At 63.5% G+C, this 21,104-nt stretch overlaps 1 protein-coding gene across 1 annotated transcript in view; it reads right to left on the reverse strand.

Moving 5' to 3' along the window:
- The window catches only part of LOC119696706, a 29,735-nt gene extending 8,637 nt beyond the window's left edge, over nucleotides 1-21,098 (reverse strand). The window contains exons 1-7 of the mRNA XM_038126509.1: nucleotides 21,039-21,098; nucleotides 17,553-17,645; nucleotides 16,805-16,920; nucleotides 14,828-14,917; nucleotides 12,696-12,768; nucleotides 2,969-3,095; nucleotides 1,601-1,670 (exon numbers count right to left, since the gene is read on the reverse strand). Coding sequence (XP_037982437.1) covers nucleotides 1,601-1,670; nucleotides 2,969-3,095; nucleotides 12,696-12,768; nucleotides 14,828-14,917; nucleotides 16,805-16,920; nucleotides 17,553-17,645; nucleotides 21,039-21,063 — 594 coding nt within the window. The 5' untranslated portion in view covers nucleotides 21,064-21,098. The remainder of the gene's footprint in view (nucleotides 1-1,600; nucleotides 1,671-2,968; nucleotides 3,096-12,695; nucleotides 12,769-14,827; nucleotides 14,918-16,804; nucleotides 16,921-17,552; nucleotides 17,646-21,038) is intronic.
- Nucleotides 21,099-21,104: the final 6 nt, after the last annotated feature.

The raw sequence follows: 21,104 nt of genomic DNA on the forward strand, positions 1-21,104 counted from the left end.
TGATTTTGGGGGATTTTGGGGTGAATGCATGGGATTTCAGGGTGAATTTGGGGTGAATGTGGGGGATTTTGGGGGATTTTGGGGTGAATTTGGGCAAATTTGGGGGATTTTGGGGTAAATCAGGGGAATTTTGGGGTGATTGTGGGGGATTTGGGGGGATTTTGGGGGTGAATTGGGGGGATTTTGGGGCAAAAGTGGGGGATTTTGGGGTGAAAGTGGGAGATTTGGGGGATTTTGGGGTGAATTGGGGGGATTTTGGGGCGAAAGTGGGGGATTTGGGGGATTTTGGGGTGAATTGGGGGATTTGGGGGGGATTGTGGGTGATTTGGGAGGTTTTGGGGCGAATTGGGGGGATTTTGGGGGATTTGGGGTGAATTTGGGGGATTTGGGGGATTTTGGGGTGAATTTGGGGGATTTGGGGGTGAATGTGGGCGATTTTAGGGGGATTTTGGGGGATTTTGGGGGATTTTGGGATGAATGTGGGGGATTTTAGGGTGATTGTGGGGGATTTGGGGTGAATGTTGGGGATTTGGGGTGAATTTGGGGGATTTGGGGGGATTTTGGGATGAATGTGGGGGATTTTAGGGTGATTGTGGGGGATTTGGGGTGAATGTCGGGGATTTGGGGTGAATTTGGGGGATTTGGGGGGATTTTGGGATGAATGTGGGGGATTTTAGGGTGATTTTGGGGGATTTTGGGGTGAATGCATGGGATTTCAGGGTGAATTTGGGGTGAATGTGGGGGATTTTGGGGGATTTTGGGGTGAATTTGGGCAAATTTGGGGGATTTTGTGGTAAATCAGGGGAATTTTGGGGTGATTGTGGGGGATTTGGGGGGATTTTGGGGTGAATTGGGGGGATTTTGGGGCAAAAGTGGGGGATTTGGGGTGAAAGTGGGAGATTTGGGGGATTTTGGGGTGAATTGGGGGGATTTTGGGGGATTTTGGGGTGAATTTGGGGGATTTTGGGGGATTTGGGGGTGAATTTGGGTGATTTTGGGGTGAATGTGGGCGATTTTAGGGGGATTTTGGGGGATTTTGGGATGAATTTGGGGGATTTTAGGGTGATTGTGGGGGATTTGGGGTGAATGTCGGGGATTTGGGGGTGAATTGGGGGGATTTGGGGGGATTTTGGGGTGAATGTGGGGGATTTTGAAGGGTTTGGGGGATTTCGGGGTGAATGCATGGGATTTCAGGGTGAATTTGGGGTGAATGTGGGGGATTTTGGGGTGAATTTGGGCAAATTTGGGGGATTTTGTGGTAAATCAGGGGAATTTTGGGGTGATTTGGGGGATTTTGGGGATTTGGGGTGAATTTGGGGGATTTGGGGGTGCTTTGGTGCATTTTGGGGTGAATGTGGGGGATTTTGGGGAAATTTGGGCTATTTGGGGGTATTTCGGGGTGATTTTGGGGTATTCTGGGGTGCTTTGGGGTATTTTGGGTTGATTTGGGGGTATTTTGGGGGGTTTTAGGGTGATTTTGGGTGTTTTGGGGTGATTTGAGGTGAATTTGGGCTATTTTGGGGTGATTTGGGGTGATTTTGGGCTATTTAGGGGTGATTTTGGGGTGATTTTGGGTTGATTTGGGGTATTTTGGGGTATTTTGGGTGATTTTGGGGTACCTGTGTTCCTGCGCTGGTTTTCGGGGGCCCAGTTTAACTCTTTGTAAAACTCTGGGGGGGCAAAGGCACAAACAGGGGGTGAAGACCCCCCCAGAACCCCCCCAAAAACCAGCCAGAGACCCCCAAACTCCCCCAATTCCCCTAAAACCCCCCAAAAACCAGCACAGATCCCCCAAAGACCCCCAAAACCAGCACAGAGACCCTCAAAAATCCCCAAAGCCCCCCAAAACCAGCACAGACCCCCCAAAGACCCCCAAAACCAGCACAGAGTCCCTCAAAAATCCCCAAAGCCCCCCAAAACCAGCATAGACCCCCCCAAAGCCCCCCAAACCCACCCAAAACCAGCACAGAGACCCCTCAAAGACGCCCCCAAATCCCCCCAAAACCAGCACAGACCTCCCAAATCTCCCCCAAATCCCCCAAAACTCCCCAAAACCAGCACAGACCCCCCAAATGCCCCCCAAAACCAGCACAGAGACACCCAAAACCAGCACAGAGACCCCCAAAACCAGCACAGAGAACCCCAAAACCAACCAAAACCAGCACAAAGACCCTCCAAATGCCCCCCATACCAGCACAGTGACCCCCCAAAAATCCCCAAAGCCCCCCAAACCAGCACAGAGACCCCCCAAGCCCACCCGAAACCAGCACAGAGACCCCCCAAAAGCCCCCAAAACCAGCACAGACCCCCCAAACACACCCAAAACCAGCACAGAGACCCCCCAAAAACCCCTAAACTCACCCAAAACCAGCACAGACCCCCCAAAGCCCCCCAAAGCCCCCCAAACCAGCACAGAGACCCCCAAAAACCCCTAAACCCACCCAAAACGAGCACAGAGACCCCAAATCTCCCCCAAACCCCCCAAAACTCCCCAAAACCAGCACAGAGACCCCCCAAACCCACCCAAAGTCCCCCAAAACCAGCACAGAGACCCCCCAAACCCACCCAAAACAAGCACAGACCCCCCAAATCTCCCCCAAACCCCCCAAAACTCCCCAAAACCAGAACAGTGACATCCCAAAGCCCCCCAAAACCAGCACAGACCCCCCCAAACTCCCCAAAACCAGCACAGAGACCCCCCAAACCCACCCAAAACCAGCACAGACCCCCCCCAAATCTCCCCCAAACCCCCCAAAACTCACCCAAAACCAGAACAGTGACATCCCAAAGCCCCCCAAAACCAGCACAGACCCCCCCAAAGCCCCCCAAACCCCCCAAAACCAGCACAGAGACCCCCCAAACCCACCCAAAACAAGCACAGACCCCCCAAATCTCCCCCAAAACCAGCCCAGAGACCCCCCCAAGCCCGGCGCAGACCCCTCCCCGCGCCCCCCGGGGGTCCCCTCACGCTTGTGGTGGTTCCTGCGGGGCGGCCCCGCGCCCCCCCCCCGGCTCCTCGCCCTCCTCCTCGGCCAGGTGGGTGTGGGTGTAGTGGTAGCTGAGCCCCGGGCGGTTCTTGTAGCGCTTCCCGCAGACTGCGGACGACAGCGGCCGAGCGGTCACTCAGCGGCCGAGCGGTCACTCAGTGTCCGAGCGGTCACTGGGCCCAGAGTCTGTGCGGTCACTCAGGGTGAGCGGTCACTCAAAGTCTGAATGGTCACTCAGAGCCAGTGGTCACTCAGTGTCCGCGCAGTTACTCAGTGTCCGAGCGGTCACTCAGTGTCTGAGCGGTCACTGGGCCCAGAGTCTGTGCGGTCACTCAGGGTGAGCGGTCACTCAAAGTCTGAATGGTCACTCAGAGCCAGTGGTCACTCAGTGTCCGCGCAGTTACTCAGTGTCCGAGCGGTCACTCAGTGTCTGAGCGGTCACTGGGGCCCAGAGTCTCAGTGGTCACTCAGGGTCTGAGCAGTCACTCAGAGCCAATGGTCACTCAGGGTGAGCGGTCACTCAGTGTCCCAGCGGTCACTTGGGCCCAGAATCTGAGCGGTCACTCAGTGCCTGAACGGTCACTGTGGCTCAGTGGTCACTTGGGGTCAGTGGTCACTTGGGGTCAGTGGTCATTTGGTGTCTGAGCGGTCACTCAGGGTGAATGGTCACTCAAAGTCTGAATGGTCACTCAGAGCCAGTGGTCACTCAGAGCCAGTGGTCACTCAGTGTCCGAGTGGTCACTCAGTGTCTGAGCGGTCACTCGGGCCCAGAGTCTGAGCGGTCACTCAGTGTCCGAGCGGTCACTCAGTGTCCGAGCGGTCACTCGGCCAGGTGGGTGTGGGTGTAGTGGTAGCTGAGCCCCGGGCGGTTCTTGTAGCGCTTCCCGCAGACTGCGGACGACAGCGGCCGAGCGGTCACTCAGCGGCCGAGCGGTCACTCAGTGTCTGAGTGGTCACTCAGGCCCGGAGTCTGAGCGGTCACTCGGTGTCCGAGCGGTCACTGGGGCCCAGAGTCTGTGCGGTCACTCAGGGTGAATGGTCACTCAGGGTGAATGGTCACTCAAAGTCTGAATGGTCACTCGAAGTCTGAATGGTCACTCAGAGCCAGGGGTCACTCGGGGTGAGCAGTCACTCAGTGTCCGAGCGGTCACTCAGTGTCCCAGCGGTCACTGTTGCTCAGTGGTCACTTGGGGCTGAGCGGTCATTTGGTGTCTGAGCGGTCACTCAGGGTGAACGGTCACTCAAAGTCTGAATGGTCACTCAGAGCCAGTGGTCACTCAGAGCCAGTGGTCACTCAGTGTCCGAGCGGTCACTCAGTGTCTGAGCGGTCACTCGGGCCCAGAGTCTGAGTGGTCACTCAGTGTCCGAGCGGTCACTCGGCCAGGTGGGTGTGGGTGTAGTGGTAGCTGAGCCCCGGGCGGTTCTTGTAGCGCTTCCCGCAGACTGCGGACGACAGCGGCCGAGCGGTCACTCAGTGTCCGAGCGGTCACTTGGTGTCCGAGCGGTCACTGGGGCACAGAATCTGAGTGGTCACTTGGTGTCTGAGCGGTCACTCCGGCCCAGAATCTGAGTGGTCACTCAGTGTCCGAGCAGTCACTCAGCGCCCGAGCGGTCACTCGGTGTCCGACCGGTCACTTGGGCCCAGAGTCCGAGCGGTCACTCAGTGTCCGAGTGGTCACTGCGGCTCAGTGGTCACTTGGGGTCAGTGGTCTTTTGGTGTCTGAGCGGTCACTCAGTGTCCCAGCGGTCACTCGGTGTCCCAGCGGTCACTCAGTGTCCCAGCGGTCACTCGGTGTCCCAGCGGTCACTTGGGCCCAGAATCTGAGCGGTCACTCAGTGGCTGCATGGTCATTTGGGGTCAGTGGTCACTTGGGGTCAGTGGTCATTTGGTGTCTGAGTGGTCACTCAGGGTGAATGGTCACTCAAAGTCTGAATGGTCACTCAGAGCCAGGGGTCACTTGGGGTGAGCGGTCACTCAGTGTCCCAGCGGTCACTTGGGCCCAGAATCTGAGCGGTCACTCGGTGTCTGATTGGCCACTCAGGGTCAGTGGTCACTTGGGGTCAGTGGTCATTTGGTGTCTGAGCGGTCAGGGTGAACGGTCACTCGAAGTCTGAATGGTCACTCAGAGCCAGTGGTCACTCAGTGTGAGCGGTCACTCAGTGTCCCAGCGGTCACTTGGGCCCAGAATCTGAGCGGTCACTCAGTGGCTGCATGGTCACTTGGGGTCAGTGGTCACTTGGGGTCAGTGGTCACTTGGTGTCTGAGTGGTCACTCAGGGTGAATGGTCACTCAAAGTCTGAATGGTCACTCAGAGCCAGTGGTCACTCAGGGTGAGCAGTCACTCAGTGTCCGAGCTGTCATTTGGGCCCAGAGTCTGAGCGGTCACTCTGGGTAAATGGTCACTCAAAGTTTGAATGGTCACTCAGAGCCAGCGGTCACTCGGGGTGAGCGGTCACTCAGTGTCTGAGCGGTCACTTGGGGTCTGAGCAGTCACTCGGGGTGAGCGGTCACTCAGTGTCCAAGCGGTCACTTGAGCCCAGAGTCTGAGTGGTCACTCAGTGTCCGAGCGGTCACTCGGTGTGACTTTGGGGCCCAGAGTCTCAGCGGTCACTCTGTGCCTGAACGGTCACTGTGGCTCAGTGGTCACTTGGGGTCTGAGCGGTCACTTGGGCCCAGAGTCCGAGCGGTCACTCAGTGTCTGAGTGGTCCCTTGGGATGAGTGGTCACTCAGGGTGAGTGGTCACTCGGTGTCTGAGTGGTCACTGCGGCTCAGTGGTCACTTGGGGTCTGAGCAGTCACTTAGAGCCAGTGGTCACTCAGGGTGAGCGGTCACTCAAAGTCTGAATGGTCACTCAGAGACAGCAGTCACTCAGTGTCGGAGTGGTCACTCAGTGTCCGAGCGGTCACTCAGTGTCCGAGTGGTCACTCGGTGTCTGAGTGGTCACTCGGTGTCTGAGTGGTCACTTGGGCCCAGAATCTGAGCGGTCACTCAGTGGCTGAGCGGTCACTTTGGGTCAGTGGTCACTCAGGGTCTCATTGGTCATTTGGGGTGAGTGGTCACTCAGGGTGAGTGGTCACTCGGGGGCACAATGGTCACTCCAGGTCTGAGTGGTCACTCAGGTTCTCAGCAGTCATTCGGGGCGAGCGGTCACTCAGTGTCCCAGTGGTCACTTGGGCGCAGAGTCTGAGCGGTCACTCGGTGTCCGAGTGGTCACTCAGTGGGGGTCACTCGGTGTCTGAGTGGTCACTCGGTGTCCGAGTGGTCACTCAGTGGGGGTCACTCGGTGTCCGAGCAGTCACTCAGTGGGGGTCACTCAGTGGGGGTCACTCAGTGTCCGAGCGGTCACTCAGTGGGGGTCACTCAGTGTCCGAGTGGTCACTCAGTCTCCGAGCGGTCACTCAGTGGGGGTCACTCGGTGTCCGAGCGGTCACTCAGTCTCTGAGCGGTCACTCAGTGGGGATCACTCGGTGTCCGAGCGGTCACTCAGTCTCCGAGCGGTCACTCAGTGGGGGTCACTCAGTGTCTGAGTGGTCACTCAGTGGGGGTCACTCGGTGTCCGAGCGGTCACTCAGTGGGGGTCACTCGGTGTCCGAGTGGTCACTCAGTGTCTGAGCGGTCACTCAGTGGGGGTCACTCGGTGTCCGAGCGGTCACTCAGTGGGGGTCACTCGGTGTCCGAGCGGTCACTCAGTGTCCGAGTGGTCACTCAGTGGGGGTCACTCAGTGTCTGAGCGGTCACTCAGTGGGGGTCACTCAGTGTCCGAGCGGTCACTCAGTGGGGGTCACTCAGTGTCCGAGCGGTCACTCAGTGTCTGAGCGGTCACTCAGTGGGGGTCACTCAGTGGGGGTCACTCAGTGTCCGAGCGGTCACTCAGTGGGGGTCACTCAGTGTCTGAGCGGTCACTCAGTGGGGGTCACTCAGTGTCCGAGCGGTCACTCAGTGGGGGTCACTCAGTGTCCGAGCGGTCACTCAGTGGGGGTCACTCAGTGTCTGAGCGGTCACTCAGTAGGGGTCACTCAGTGTCCGAGCGGTCACTCAGTAGGGGTCACTCAGTGTCCGAGCGGTCACTCAGTGGGGGTCACTCGGTGTCCGAGTGGTCACTCAGTGGGGGTCACTCAGTGTCCGAGCGGTCACTCAGTGTCTGAGTGGTCACTCAGTAGGGGTCACTCAGTGGGGGTCACTCGGTGTCCGAGTGGTCACTCAGTGGGGGTCACTCGGTGTCCGAGCGGTCACTCAGTGTCTGAGTGGTCACTCAGTGGGGGTCACTCAGCGGGGGTCACTCGGTGTCCGAGTGGTCACTCAGTGTCCGAGCGGTCACTCAGTGGGGGTCACTCAGTGTCCGAGTGGTCACTCAGTGGGGGTCACTCAGTGTCCGAGCGGTCACTCAGTGGGGGTCACTCAGTGGGGGTCACTCAGTGTCCGAGCGGTCACTCAGTGGGGGTCACTCAGTGTCCGAGCGGTCACTCAGTGGGGGTCACTCAGTGGGGGTCACTCAGTGTCCGAGCGGTCACTCAGTGGGGGTCACTCGGTGTCCGAGCGGTCACTCAGTGGGGGTCACTCAGTGTCCGAGCGGTCACTCAGTGGGGGTCACTCAGCGGGGGTCACTCAGTGTCCGAGCGGTCACTCAGTGGGGGTCACTCAGCGGGGGTCACTCAGTGTCCGAGCGGTCACTCAGCGGGGGTCACTCGGTGTCCGAGTGGTCACTCAGTGTCCGAGCGGTCACTCAGTGGGGGTCACTCAGTGTCCGAGTGGTCACTCAGTGGGGGTCACTCAGTGTCTGAGCGGTCACTCAGTAGGGGTCACTCAGTGTCTGAGCGGTCACTCAGTGGGGGTCACTCAGTGTCCGAGCGGTCACTCAGTGGGGGTCACTCAGTGTCTGAGTGGTCACTCAGTGGGGGTCACTCAGTGTCCGAGCGGTCACTCAGTGTCTGAGTGGTCACTCAGTAGGGGTCACTCAGTGGGGGTCACTCGGTGTCCGAGTGGTCACTCAGTGGGGGTCACTCGGTGTCCGAGCGGTCACTCAGTGTCTGAGTGGTCACTCAGTGGGGGTCACTCAGCGGGGGTCACTCGGTGTCCGAGTGGTCACTCAGTGTCCGAGCGGTCACTCAGTGGGGGTCACTCAGTGTCCGAGTGGTCACTCAGTGGGGGTCACTCAGTGTCCGAGCGGTCACTCAGTGGGGGTCACTCAGTGGGGGTCACTCAGTGTCCGAGCGGTCACTCAGTGGGGGTCACTCAGTGTCCGAGCGGTCACTCAGTGGGGGTCACTCAGTGGGGGTCACTCAGTGTCCGAGCGGTCACTCAGTGGGGGTCACTCAGTGGGGGTCACTCGGTGTCCGAGCGGTCACTCAGTGGGGGTCACTCAGTGTCCGAGCGGTCACTCAGTGGGGGTCACTCAGCGGGGGTCACTCAGTGTCCGAGCGGTCACTCAGCGGGGGTCACTCGGTGTCCGAGTGGTCACTCAGTGTCCGAGCGGTCACTCAGTGGGGGTCACTCAGTGTCCGAGTGGTCACTCAGTGGGGGTCACTCAGTGTCTGAGCGGTCACTCAGTGGGGGTCACTCAGTGTCCGAGTGGTCACTCGGTGGGGGTCACTCGGTGTCCGAGTGGTCACTCAGTGGGGGTCACTCAGTGTCCGAGTGGTCACTCAGTGTCTGAGTGGTCACTCAGTGGGGGTCACTCAGCGGGTGTCACTCGGTGTCCAAACGGTCACTCGGTGGGGGTCACTCGGTGTCCGAGGGGTCACTCAGTGGGGGTCACTCGATGTCTGAGCGGTCACTCGGTGTCCGAGCGGTCACTCGGTGGGGGTCACTCAGTGTCTGAGTGGTCACTCGGTGGGGGTCACTCGGTGTCCGAGCGGTCACTCAGTGGGGGTCACTCAGTGTCCGAGTGGTCACTCAGTGTCTGAGTGGTCACTCAGTGGGGGTCACTCAGCGGGTGTCACTCGGTGTCCGAGCGGTCACTCGGTGGGGGTCACTCGGTGTCCGAGTGGTCACTCAGTGGGGGTCACTCGGTGTCCGAGCGGTCACTCGGTGTCCGAGTGGTCACTCAGTGTCCGAGCGGTCACTCAGCGGGTGTCACTCGGTGTCCGAGCGGTCACTCAGGGTCTGAGCAGTCACTCAGTGTCCGAGCGGTCACTCAGCGGGGGTCACTCGGTGTCCGAGCGGTCACTCAGCGGGGGTCACTCGGTGTCCGAGCGGTCACTCGGTGGGGGTCACTCGGTGTCCGAGCGGTCACTCAGTGCAGTGCAAGGACCCCCAACCCCCCAAATGGGATCAGAGACCCCAAAAACCCCAAAAATGGGACACGAAGCCCAAAACCCCCCAAAAACACCAAAAATGGGACAGGAACCCCAAAAACCCCAAAAACCCCAAAAATGAGACAGGAACCCCAAAAACCCCAAAACCCCCCAAAAACCCCAAAAATGAGACAGGAACCCCAAAACCCCCCCAAAAACACTAAAAATGGGACATGAACCCCAAAACCCCCCAAAAACCCCAAAAATGAGACAGGAACCCCAAAACCCCCCAAAAACCAGGGCAGGGACCCCAAAAACAAGAGAGGGACCCCAAAACAGGGCAGGGACCCCAGACCCAGACCCCAAACCCCAAACCCAGACCCCCAAACCAGGGCAGGGACCCCAGACCCGGACCCCAGCCCCCAAACCCAGACCCCCAAACCAGGGCAGGGACCCCAAACCCGGACCCCAGACCCCCAAACCAGGATAGGGACCCCAAACCCAGACCCCAGACCCCCCCAAACAGGGCAGGGACCCCAAACCCAGCCCCCAAACCCCAAACCCAGACCCCCCAAAGCAGGGCAGGGACTCCAAAACCAGACCCCAGACCCCCAAACCGGGTCAGGGACCCCAGACCCAGACCCCAAACAGGGCAGGGACCCCAAACCCAGACCCCAGACCCCCCCAAACAGGGCAGGAACCCCCAACCCAGACCCCAAACCCAGCCCCCCAAACAGGGCAGGGACCCCAGACCCAGACCCCAGACCCAGACCCTCAAACCAGGGCCCGGACCCCAAACCCAGACTCCAGACCCAGCCCCCAGACCCCAGACCAGGGCAGGGACTCCAAACCCAGATCCCAAACCCAGCCCCCAGCCCCCCAAACCGGCTCAGGGACCCCAAAACCAGACCCAGACCCCAGATCCCAGACCCCAGATCCCAGACCCCCCCAAACCGGGTCAGGGACCCCAAACCCAGCCCCAGCCCCAGCCCCCAGACCCCCAAACCGGCTCAGGGACCCCAAACCAGACCCCAAACCCAGCCCCCAAACCCAGCCCCCAAACCAGGGCAGGGACCCCAGACCCAGACCCCAGACCCCAAAACAGGGCAGGGACCCCCAGACCCAGACCCCAGCCCCCCAAAGAGGCTCAGGGACCCCAAACCCCAGCCCCAGCCCCTCAAACCAGGGTGGGGACCCCAAACCAGACCCCCAAACCCAGCCCCCAGACCCCCAAACCGGGCAGGGACCCCAAACCCAGACCCCAAACCCCAAACCCAGCCCCCAGACCCCCAAACCGGGCAGGGACCCCAAACCCAGACCCCAAACCCCAAACCCAGCCCCCAGACCCCCAAACCGGCTCAGGGACCCCAAACCCAGCCCCCAGACCCCCAAACCGGCTCAGGGACCCCAAACCCAGCCCCCAGACCCAAAACCGGCTCAGGGACCCCAAACCCAGACCCCAGACCCCAAAACCAGACCCCCAAACCAGGTCAGGGACCCCAAACCAGACCCCAGACCCCAAACCGGCGCAGGGACCCCCCAGCCCCAGCCCCAGACCCCAGCCCCCAGACCCTCAAACCAGGGCAGGGACCCCAAACCCAGCCCCCAAACCCAGCCCCCAGCCCCCCAAACCGGGTCAGGGACCCCAAACCCAGACCCCAGACCCCCAAGACCCCAGACCCCAAACTGGGTCAGGGCCCCCAGCCCCAGCCCCCAGCCCCCCAAACAGGGCAGGGACCCCAAACCCAGCCCCAGACCCCAGACCCCAAACCAGGGCAGGGACCCCAGACCCAGACCCCCAAAACCAGCCCCCAGACCCAAAACCGGCTCAGGGACCCCAGACCCAGCCCCCAGACCCAGCCCCCAGACCCCAAAACAGGGCGGGCACCCCAAAAACCCCCCAAACCAGGGCAGGGACCCCAGACCCAGACCCCAGCCCCCCAAAGAGGCTCAGGGACCCCAAACCCAGCCCCAGCCCCAGCCCCCAGACCCCAAAACAGGGCAGGGACCCCAAACCAGACCCCCAAAACCAGCCCCCAGACCCCCAAACCGGGTCAGGGACCCCAAACCCAGACCCCAAACCCCAAACCCAGCCCCCAGACCCCCAAACCGGCTCAGGGACCCCAAACCCAGCCCCCAGACCCCAAACCGGCTCAGGGACCCCCAGCCCCAGCCCCAGCCCCCAGCCCCTCAAACCAGGGCAGGGACCCCAAACCCAGCCCCCAAACCCAGCCCCCAGCCCCCCAAACCGGGTCAGGGACCCCAAAACCAGGCCCCAGACCCAGACTCCAAACCCAGACCTCAAACCAGGGCAGGCACCCCAAAAACCCCCCAAACCAGGGCAGGGACCCCAAACCCAGACCCCCAAAGCGGCTCAGGGACCCCAGACCCAGACCCCAGACCCCCAAACCAGGTCAGGGACCCCAAACCAGACCCCAGACCCCCAAGACCCCAGACCCCAAACTGGGTCAGGGCCCCCAGCCCCCAGCCCCCCAAACAGGGCAGGGACCCCAAACCCAGCCCCCCAAAGCGGCTCAGGGACCCCAGACCCAGACCCCAGACCCCCAAACCAGGGCAGGGACCCCAAACCAGACCCCCAAAACCAGCCCCCAGACCCAAAACCGGGTCAGGGACCCCAAACCCAGACCCCAGACCCAGCCCCCAGACCCCCAAACCGGCTCAGGGACCCCAAACCCAGCCCCCAGACCCTCAAAAAAGGGCAGGGACCCCAGACCCAGACCCAGCCCCCAAACCGGCTCAGGGACCCCAGCCCCAGCCCCAGACCCCAGTCCCCAGACCCCCAAACCGGGTCAGGGACCCCAAAACCAGACCCCAAAACCCCCCAAACCGGCTCAGGGACCCCAAACCCAGCCCCCAGACCCCAGACCCTCAAACCAGGGCAGGGACCCCAAACCCAGCCCCCAAACCCAGCCCCCAGCCCCCCAAACCGGGTCAGGGACCCCAAAACCAGGCCCCAGACCCAGACTCCAAACCCAGACCTCAAACCAGGGCAGGCACCCCAAAAACCCCCCAAACCAGGGCAGGGACCCCAAACCCAGACCCCAGACCCCCAAGACCCCAGACCCCAAACTGGGTCAGGGCCCCCAGCCCCAGCCCCCAGCCCCCCAAACAGGGCAGGGACCCCAAACCCAGCCCCCCAAACCGGCTCAGGGACCCCAGACCCAGACCCCAGCCCCCCAAAGAGGCTCAGGGACCCCAAACCCAGCCCCAGCCCCAGCCCCCAGACCCCAAAACAGGGCAGGGACCCCAAACCAGACCCCCAAACCCAGCCCCCAGACCCCCAAACCGGGCAGGGACCCCAAACCCAGACCCCAAACCCCAAACCGGGTCAGGGACCCCAAACCCAGCCCCCAGACCCAGCCCCCAGACCCAGCCCCCAGCCCCCCAAAGCGGCTCAGGGACCCCAGCCCCATCCCCAGCCCCAGCCCCCGCCCCGCCGGGCGGTCACTCACTGTCGCACACGTAGGGTTTGTCCCTCTCCTCCAGCACCGCGTCCACCCTCCTCTTCATCACCAGCCCGTACGCCTGCGGGCACGACACGCGCGCCTGCCTGTCCGCCTGTCCGGCTGTCCCTCTGTCCCGCTGTCCACCTGCCCCTCTGTCTGTCTGTTGTCCGTCCACCTGCCCCACTGTCCATCTGTCCGTCCATCCCTCTGTCTGTCTGTCCGTCCATCCCTCTGTCCCACTGTCCATCCGTCCCTCTGTCCCACTGTCCATCCGTCCCTCTGTCCGTCTGTCCGTCCATCCCTCTGTCCCACTGTCCACCTGCCCCTCTGTCTGTCTGTCGTCCGTCCACCTGCCCCACTGTCCATCTGTCCGTCCATCCCTCTCTCCCACTGTCCATCCGTCCCTCTGTCCGTCTGTCCATCCGTCCCTCTGTCCCACTGTCCATCCGTCCCTCTGTCCATTTGTCCGCCCACCTGCCCATCCATACGTCTGTCCATCCATCCCTCTGTCCCACTGTCCCTCTGTCCCTATGTTCATCTGTCCATCCGTCCAGCTGTCCCACTGTCCCTCTGTCAATCTGTCTGTCCATCTGTCCCGTCCACCCGTCTGTGCCTCCATCCCTTTGTCCCTCTGTCCCTCTGTCTGTCTCTCTGTCTGTCCACTGTCCATCCGTCCCACTGTCCATCCATCCCTCTGTCCCTCTGTCTGTCCCGGTGCGTGTCCATATATCCGTGTGTCCGTGTGTCCCGGTGTCCCTGTGTCCTTGTGTCCGCGTGTCCCTCTGTCCCGGTGCGTGTCCGTGTGTCCGTGTGTCCGCGTGTCCCCGTGTCCGCATGTCCCCGTGTGTCCCCGTGTCCGTGTGTCCATGTGTCCGTGTGTCCCCGTGTCCCCGCGTGTCCGTGTGTCCCCGTGTCCGTGTGTCCATGTGTCCCTGTGTCCGTGTGTCCCCGTGTCCGCGTGTCTGCGTGTCCGCGTGTCCGTGTGTCCGTGTGTCCGTGCCCGTGTGTCCGTGTGTCCGTGTGTCCATGTGTCCCCATGTCCATGTGTCCGTGTATCCGTGTGACCCCGTGTCCGCGTGTCCGTGTGTCCGTGTGTCCCTGCGTGTCCGTGTCCCCGTGTGTCCCTGTGTCCGTGTGTCCCCGTGTCCACGTGTCCATGTGTCCGCGTGTCGCCTTGTCCCCATGTGTCCCTGCGTGTCCCCGTGTGTCCCCGCGTGTCTGTGTGTCCCCGTGTCCCCATGTCCCTGTGTCTGCGTGTCCATGTGTCCGCGTGTCGCCTTGTCCCCATGTGTCCCCACATATCCGTGTGTCCGTGTGTCCCCGTGTCCCCGCGTGTCCGTGTCCCCGTGTGTCCCCGTGTCCCCGCGTGTCCGTGTGTCCCCGCGTGTCCCAGTGTCCCCCTGTGTTCCCGTGTGTCCGTGTGTCCCCATGTCCATGTGTCCCCGTGTGTCCGCGTGTCCCCGCGTGTCCGTGTGTCCGTGTCCGCGTGTCCCCGTGTCCGTGTGTCCGTGTGTCCGTGCCCGTGCGTCCGTGTGTCTGGTGTCCGTGCGTCCATGTGTCCCCATGTCCATGTGTCCGTGTATCCGTGTGACCCCGTGTCCGCGTGTCCGTGTGTCCCTGCGTGTCCATGTCCCCGTGTGTCCCCGTGTCCGTGTGTCCGTGTGTCCACCTGTCCCTGTGTCCGCGTGTCCCCGTGTCTGTGTGTCCGTGTGTCCCCGTGTCCCCGTGTCCGTGTGTCCCCGTGTCCGCGTGTGTCCATGTCCCCGTGTGTCCCCACATGTCCGTGTGTCCCCGTGTCCCCGCGTGTCCGTGTGTCTGCGTGTCCCCCTGTCCGTGTGTCCCCGCGTGTCCCTGTGTCCGTGTGTCCCCGCATGTCCCCGTGTCCCGGTGTCCGTGTGTCCCTCTGTCCCGGTGTGTGTCCCCGTGTGTCCATGTCCCCGTGTGTCCCTGTGTGTCCGTGTGTCCGTGTGTCCCCGCGTGTCCGTGTCCCCATGTCCCACTGTCCCTGTGTCCCCGTGTCCGTGTGTCCCCGCGTGTCCGTGTCCCCGTGTCCCCGCGTGTCCCCGTGTGTCCCCATGTCCCCGTGTCCCCGCGTGTCCCCGCGTGTCCGTGTGTCCGTCCGTCCGCGTGCTGCTCACCTTGCCCTTGGCGCGGTGCTTGCGCCGGGGCGGGTCATCGTCCAGCTCGTCCCCGTCGGGCTCGTGCGGGAACTCGGCCGGGGGCGGCTTCTGCGGGACCACGGGCATCAGACACACGGACAGACGGACACACCGACACACGGACACACGGACACACCGACACACCGACACACCGACACACGGACGGACACACGGACAGACGGACAGACTGACAGACGGACAGACACACGGACACACGGACACACGGACACACGGACGGACTGACAGACGGACACGGGGACACACGGACACACGGACACACGGACGGACTGACAGACGGACACGGGGACACACGGACACACCAACACACCGACACACGGACGGACTGACAGACGGACACACGGACACACCGACACACGGACACACGGACGGACTGACAGACGGACACACCGACACACGGACACACCGACACACCGACACACCGACACACGGACGGACTGACAGACGGACACACCGACACACGGACACACCGACACACGGACACACCGACACACGGACGGACTGACAGACGGACACGGGGACACACGGACACACGGACACACGGACGGACTGACAGACGGACACGGGGACACACGGACACACCAACACACCGACACACGGACGGACTGACAGACGGACACACGGACACACCGACACACGGACACACGGACGGACTGACAGACGGACACACCGACACACGGACACACCGACACACCGACACACCGACACACGGACGGACTGACAGACGGACACACCGACACACGGACACACCGACACACGGACACACCGACACACGGACGGACTGACAGACGGACACACCGACACACGGACACACCGACACACCGACGGACTGACAGACGGACACACGGACACACGGACACACCGACGGACTGACAGACGGACACACGGACACACGGACACACGGACGGACTGACAGACGGACTGACAGACACACCGACACACGGACACATGGACACATGGATCGACAGACACATGGACAGACAGATGGACAGACGGACACACGGGCAGATGGACCAGCGGACCGACGGACTGACAGGCACACGGACACACTGACACACAGACACACGGACCGACTGACGGACACACGGACACACGGACAGACGGACACATGGACAGACCGACAGACTGACAGCGCACGGACACACTGACACACGGACACACGGACCGACTGACGGACACACGGACACACGGACAGACAGACACATGGACAGACCGACAGACTGACAGGCGCACGGACACACTGACACACGGACTGACGGACGGACAGACAGACGGACGGACTGACACACGGACGGACACACGGACACACGGACAGAGAGACGGACACACGGACAGACCGATGGACACATGAATGGACAGACACATGGACAGACACACACAGACACAACAGACACACAGACACACGGACAGACACACGGACAGACAGACAGACAGACGGAGAGACATACATACGGACAGACAGACGGACAGACAGACGGAGAGACGGACAGACACATGGACAGACGGACAGACTGATGGACACATGGACGGCCGGACACACAGACACACACACACACACACACACAGACAGACAGACACACACACAGACAAACAGACACACAGACAGACACACGGACAGACGGACAGACGGACAGACTGACCGCGGGCTCGGGCGCCCCCTCCTCGTCGCGGCTCTCGGAGGTCTCTGCGCACAGCAGCGCCTCCAGCACCGGGACACACGGACAGACAGACACACGGACACACACACACGGACAGACAGACAGACAGACAGACGGACAGACTGACCGCGGGCTCGGGCGCCCCCTCCTCGTCGCGGCTCTCGGGGGTCTCTGCGCACAGCAGCGCCTCCAGCACCGGGACACACGGACACACGGACAGACACACGGACACACACACACAGACACACAGACAGACAGACGGACAGACGGACAGACTGACCGCGGGCTCGGGCGCCCCCTCCTCGTCGCGGCTCTCGGGGGTCTCTGCGCACAGCAGCGCCTCCAGCACCGGCCCCTCGGGCAGCGCCCCCTCCTTGCGCAGCGGCGCCTCGCAGTCTGCGGCCACCGGGCAGCGGTCAGCGCCCGCTCCGGCCACCCTCCGGCCACCCTCCAAACACCCTCCAGCTGCTTCGGACACCCTCCGGACACCCTCTGGCCACCCTCCAGCCACCCTCCGGCCACCATCTGGTGGCTCCGGCCACCCTCCAGCCACTCCAGCCACCCTCCGGCCACTGTCTGACTGCTCCGGCCACCCTCCGACCACTCCAGCCACCCCTCCGGCCACCCTCCATCCACTCCGGCCACACTCTGGCCACCCTCCAGCCGCTCCAGCCACCCTCTGGCCACCGTCTGGCTGCTCCGGCCACCCTCCTGCCACCCTCCGGCCACCCTCCAGGCACCCTCCATCCACTCCAGCCACTCCAGCCACCCTCCAGCCTCTCCGGCCACCCTCTGGCCACTCCAGCCACCCTCCAGCCAGTGTCCGGCTGCTCCGGCCACCCTCCATCCACTCCAGCTACCCTCCGGCCACCCTCCAGCCACTCCGGCCACCCTCCGGCCACCCTCCGGCCACCCTCCAGCCACCCTCCGGCCCCCATCCGGCTACCCTCCAGCCACTCTGGCCACCCTCCATCCACTCCGGCCACCCTCCGGCCAGCGTCCGGCCGCTGCGGCCGCCCCGCACTCACAGGGCCGCAGCCGCGGGGCCTCCAGGATGTTCAGGCGCCGCTTCTTGCGCCAGCAGCGGGCGGGGTACGAGTAGATCTGACCCGGGGACAGGCCTGGGGGACGGCCGGACAGCTGGTCACCCCCCCGGAGTGACCACAGCACCCCCAGAGTGACCACAGCACCCTCAGAGTGACCACAGCACCCCCAGAGTGACCACAGCACCCCCAGAATGACCCTGACCCAAACTGACCCGGGGACAGGGTACGAGTAGATCTGACCCGGGGACAGGCCTGGGGGACGGCCGGACAGCTGGTCACCCCCCCGGAGTGACCACAGCACCCCCAGAGTGACCACAGCACCCCTGGGGTGACCACAGAACCCCCAGAGTGACCACAGAACCCCCAGAGTGACCACAGCATCCCCAGAGTGACCACAGTACCCCCAGAATGACCACAGCACCCCCAGAGTGACCACAGTACCCCCAGAATGACCACAGCACCCCCAGAGTGACCACAGTACCCTCAGAGTGACCACAGCACCCCCAGAGTGACCACAGCACCCCCAGAGTGACCCTGACCCGAACTGACCTGGGGACAGGCCTGGGGGACGGCCGGACAGCTGGTCACCCCCCCAGAGTGACCACAGCACCCCCAGAGTGACCACAGCATCCCCGGGCTGACCACAGCACCCCCAGAGTGACCACAGCACCCCCGGAGTGACCACAGCACCCCCAGAGTGACCACAGCACCCCCAGAGTGACCCTGACCCCTCAGAGTGACCACAGAACCCCCAGAGTGACCACAGCACCCCCAGAGTGACCACAGCACCTCCAGAGTGACCCTGACCCCCCAGAGTGACCACAGCACCCCCAGAGTGACCACAGCACCCCCAGAATGACCCTGACCCCTCAGAGTGACCACAGCACCCCCAGAGTGACCCCGACCCCCCAGAGTGACCCTGACCCCGAACTGACCCCACAGGGTGGGAGTGGATCTGACCCGGGGGGGGCATGGCCGGACAGGCGGTCACCACCCAGACTGACCCTGACCCCAGACTGACCCCAATGACCCCAGACTGACCCCAGTGACCCCAGACTGACCCTGATACACCCAGAGTGACCCCAATGACCCCAGTCTGACCCTGACCCCAGGCTGACCCTGACCCCAGAGTGACCCCAGTGACCCCAGACTGACCCTGATACACCCAGAGTGACCCCAATGACCCCAGTCTGACCCTGACCCCAGACTGACCCCAATGACCCCAGACTGACCCCAGTGACCCCAGACTGACCCTGACCCCCCAGAGTGACCCTGACCCCCCCAAACTGACCCTGACCCTCCAGAGTGACCCTGACTGACCCCAGAGTGACCCTGACTGACCCCAAACTGACCCTGACCCCCCAAACTGACCCTGACCCCAAACTGACCCTGACTGACCCCAGAGTGACCCCAACCCCCCCAGAGTGACCCCAGTGACCCCAAAACTGACCCTGACCCCTCCAGAGTGACCCTGACCCAAAACTGACCCTGACCCCCCAGAGTGACCCTGACCCCAAACCCAAACTGACCCAAACCACCCCAGAATGACCCTGACTGACCCCAAACTGACCCTGACCCCAAACTGACCCCAGAGTGACCCTGACCCCAGAGTGACCCTGACCCCAAACTGACCCCCAGCCCCCTAAACCAACCCTGACCCCCCCAGAGTGACGTGGACCCCGAACTGACCCCGACCCCCTAAGCTGACCTTGACCCCCCAGAGTGACCCCGATCCCCCCAGAGTGACCTGTCCAGGGGGATCCCGGGGGTCTGTCCCTATCCTGGGGGGTCCCGGGGTCTCTCCCTGTCCAGGGGGATCCCGGGGGTCTCTGCCCATCCCGGGGGTCTGTCCCTATCCTGGGGGGTCCCGGGGGTCTCTCCCTGTCCTGGGGGGGTCCCGGGGGTGGCGGGGGTCTCACCGGGCCGGCGCTGCGCTCTCTCCATCCAGATGTAGGAGCTGCTCTGCTCCCTCCCCACCCCGGGGGTCTGTCCCCATTCCCGGGGGTCCCTGCCCATCCCGGGGGTCCCTGCCCATCCCCGGGGGTCTGTCCCCATTCCCGGGGGTCCCTGCCCATCTCGGGGGTCGCGGGGGTCTCACCGGGCCGGCGCTGCGCTCTCTCCATCCAGGTGTAGGAGCTGCTCTGCTCCCTCCCTATCCCGGGGGTCCCTGCCCATCCCCGGGGGTCTGTCCCCATTCCCGGGGGTCCCTCCCCATCCCGGGGGTCCCTCCCCATTCCCGGGGGTCCCTGCCCATCTCGGGGGTCGCGGGGGTCTCACCGGGCCGGCGGTGCGCTCTCTCCATCCAGGTGTAGGAGTTGCTCTGCTCCCTCCCCACCCCGGGGGTCTGTCCCCATTCCCGGGGGTCTCTGCCCATCCCCGGGGGTCCCTGCCCATCCCCGGGGGTCTGTCCCCATTCCCGGGGGTCCCTGCCCACCCCGGGGGTCCCTCCCCATTCCCGGGGGTCTCACCGGGCCGGCGCTGCGCTCTCTCCATCCAGATGTAGGAGCTGCTCTGGCACCTCCCCACCCCGGGGGTCTGTCCCCATCCCGGGGGTCCCTCCCCATCCCGGGGGTCCCTCCCCATCCCGGGGGTCCCTACCCATCCTGGGGGTCTCTGCCCATCCCGGGGTCTGTCCCCGTCCCCGGGGGTCCCTCCTCATTCCCGGGGGTCCCTGCCCACCCCGGGGGTCTGTCCCCATTCCCGGGGGTCCCTGCCCACCCCGGGGGTCTGTCCCCATCCCCGGGGGTCCCTGCCCACCCCGGGGGTCTGTCCCCATTCCCGGGGGTCCCTGCCCACCCCGGGGGTCGCGGGGGTCTCACCGGGCCGGCGGTGCGCTCTCTCCATCCAGGTGTAGGAGTTGCTCTGCTCCCTCCCCACCCCGGGGGTCTGTCCCCATTCCCGGGGGTCTCTGCCCATCCCCGGGGGTCCCTGCCCACCCCGGGGGTCTGTCCCCATTCCCGGGGGTCCCTGCCCACCCCGGGGGTGGCGGGGGTCTCACCGGGCCGGCGCTGCGCTCTCTCCATCCAGGTGTAGGAGTTGCTCTGGTCCCTGCCCATCCCCGGGGGTCTGTCCCTATCCCGGGGGTCCCTCCCCATTCCCGGGGGTCCCTCCCCATTCCCGGGGGTCCCTGCCCACCCCGGGGGTCTCACCGGGCCGGCGGTGCACTCTCTCCATCCAGATGTAGGAGTTGCTCTGGTGCCTCCCTATCCCGGGGGTCTGTCCCTATCCCGGGGGTCCCTCCTCATTCCCGGGGGTCCCTCCCCATTCTCGGGGGTCCCTGCCCACCCCGGGGGTCTCACCGGGCCGGCGGTGCGCTCTCTCCATCCAGATGTAGGAGGTGCTCTGCTCCCTCCCCACCCCGGGGGTCTGTCCCTATCCCGGGGGTTCCTCCCCATCCCGGGGGTCCCTGCCCATCCCCGGGGGTCCCTCCCCATTCCCGGGGGTCCCTGCCCACCCCGGGGGTCTCACCGGGCCGGCGGTGCGCTCTCTCCATCCAGATGTAGGAGTTGCTCTGGGCCACGCCGGTCTGCGCGT

Source organism: Motacilla alba, unplaced genomic scaffold (genome assembly GCF_015832195.1).
Source record: "Motacilla alba alba isolate MOTALB_02 unplaced genomic scaffold, Motacilla_alba_V1.0_pri HiC_scaffold_35, whole genome shotgun sequence".
NCBI lineage: Eukaryota > Metazoa > Chordata > Aves > Passeriformes > Motacillidae > Motacilla > Motacilla alba.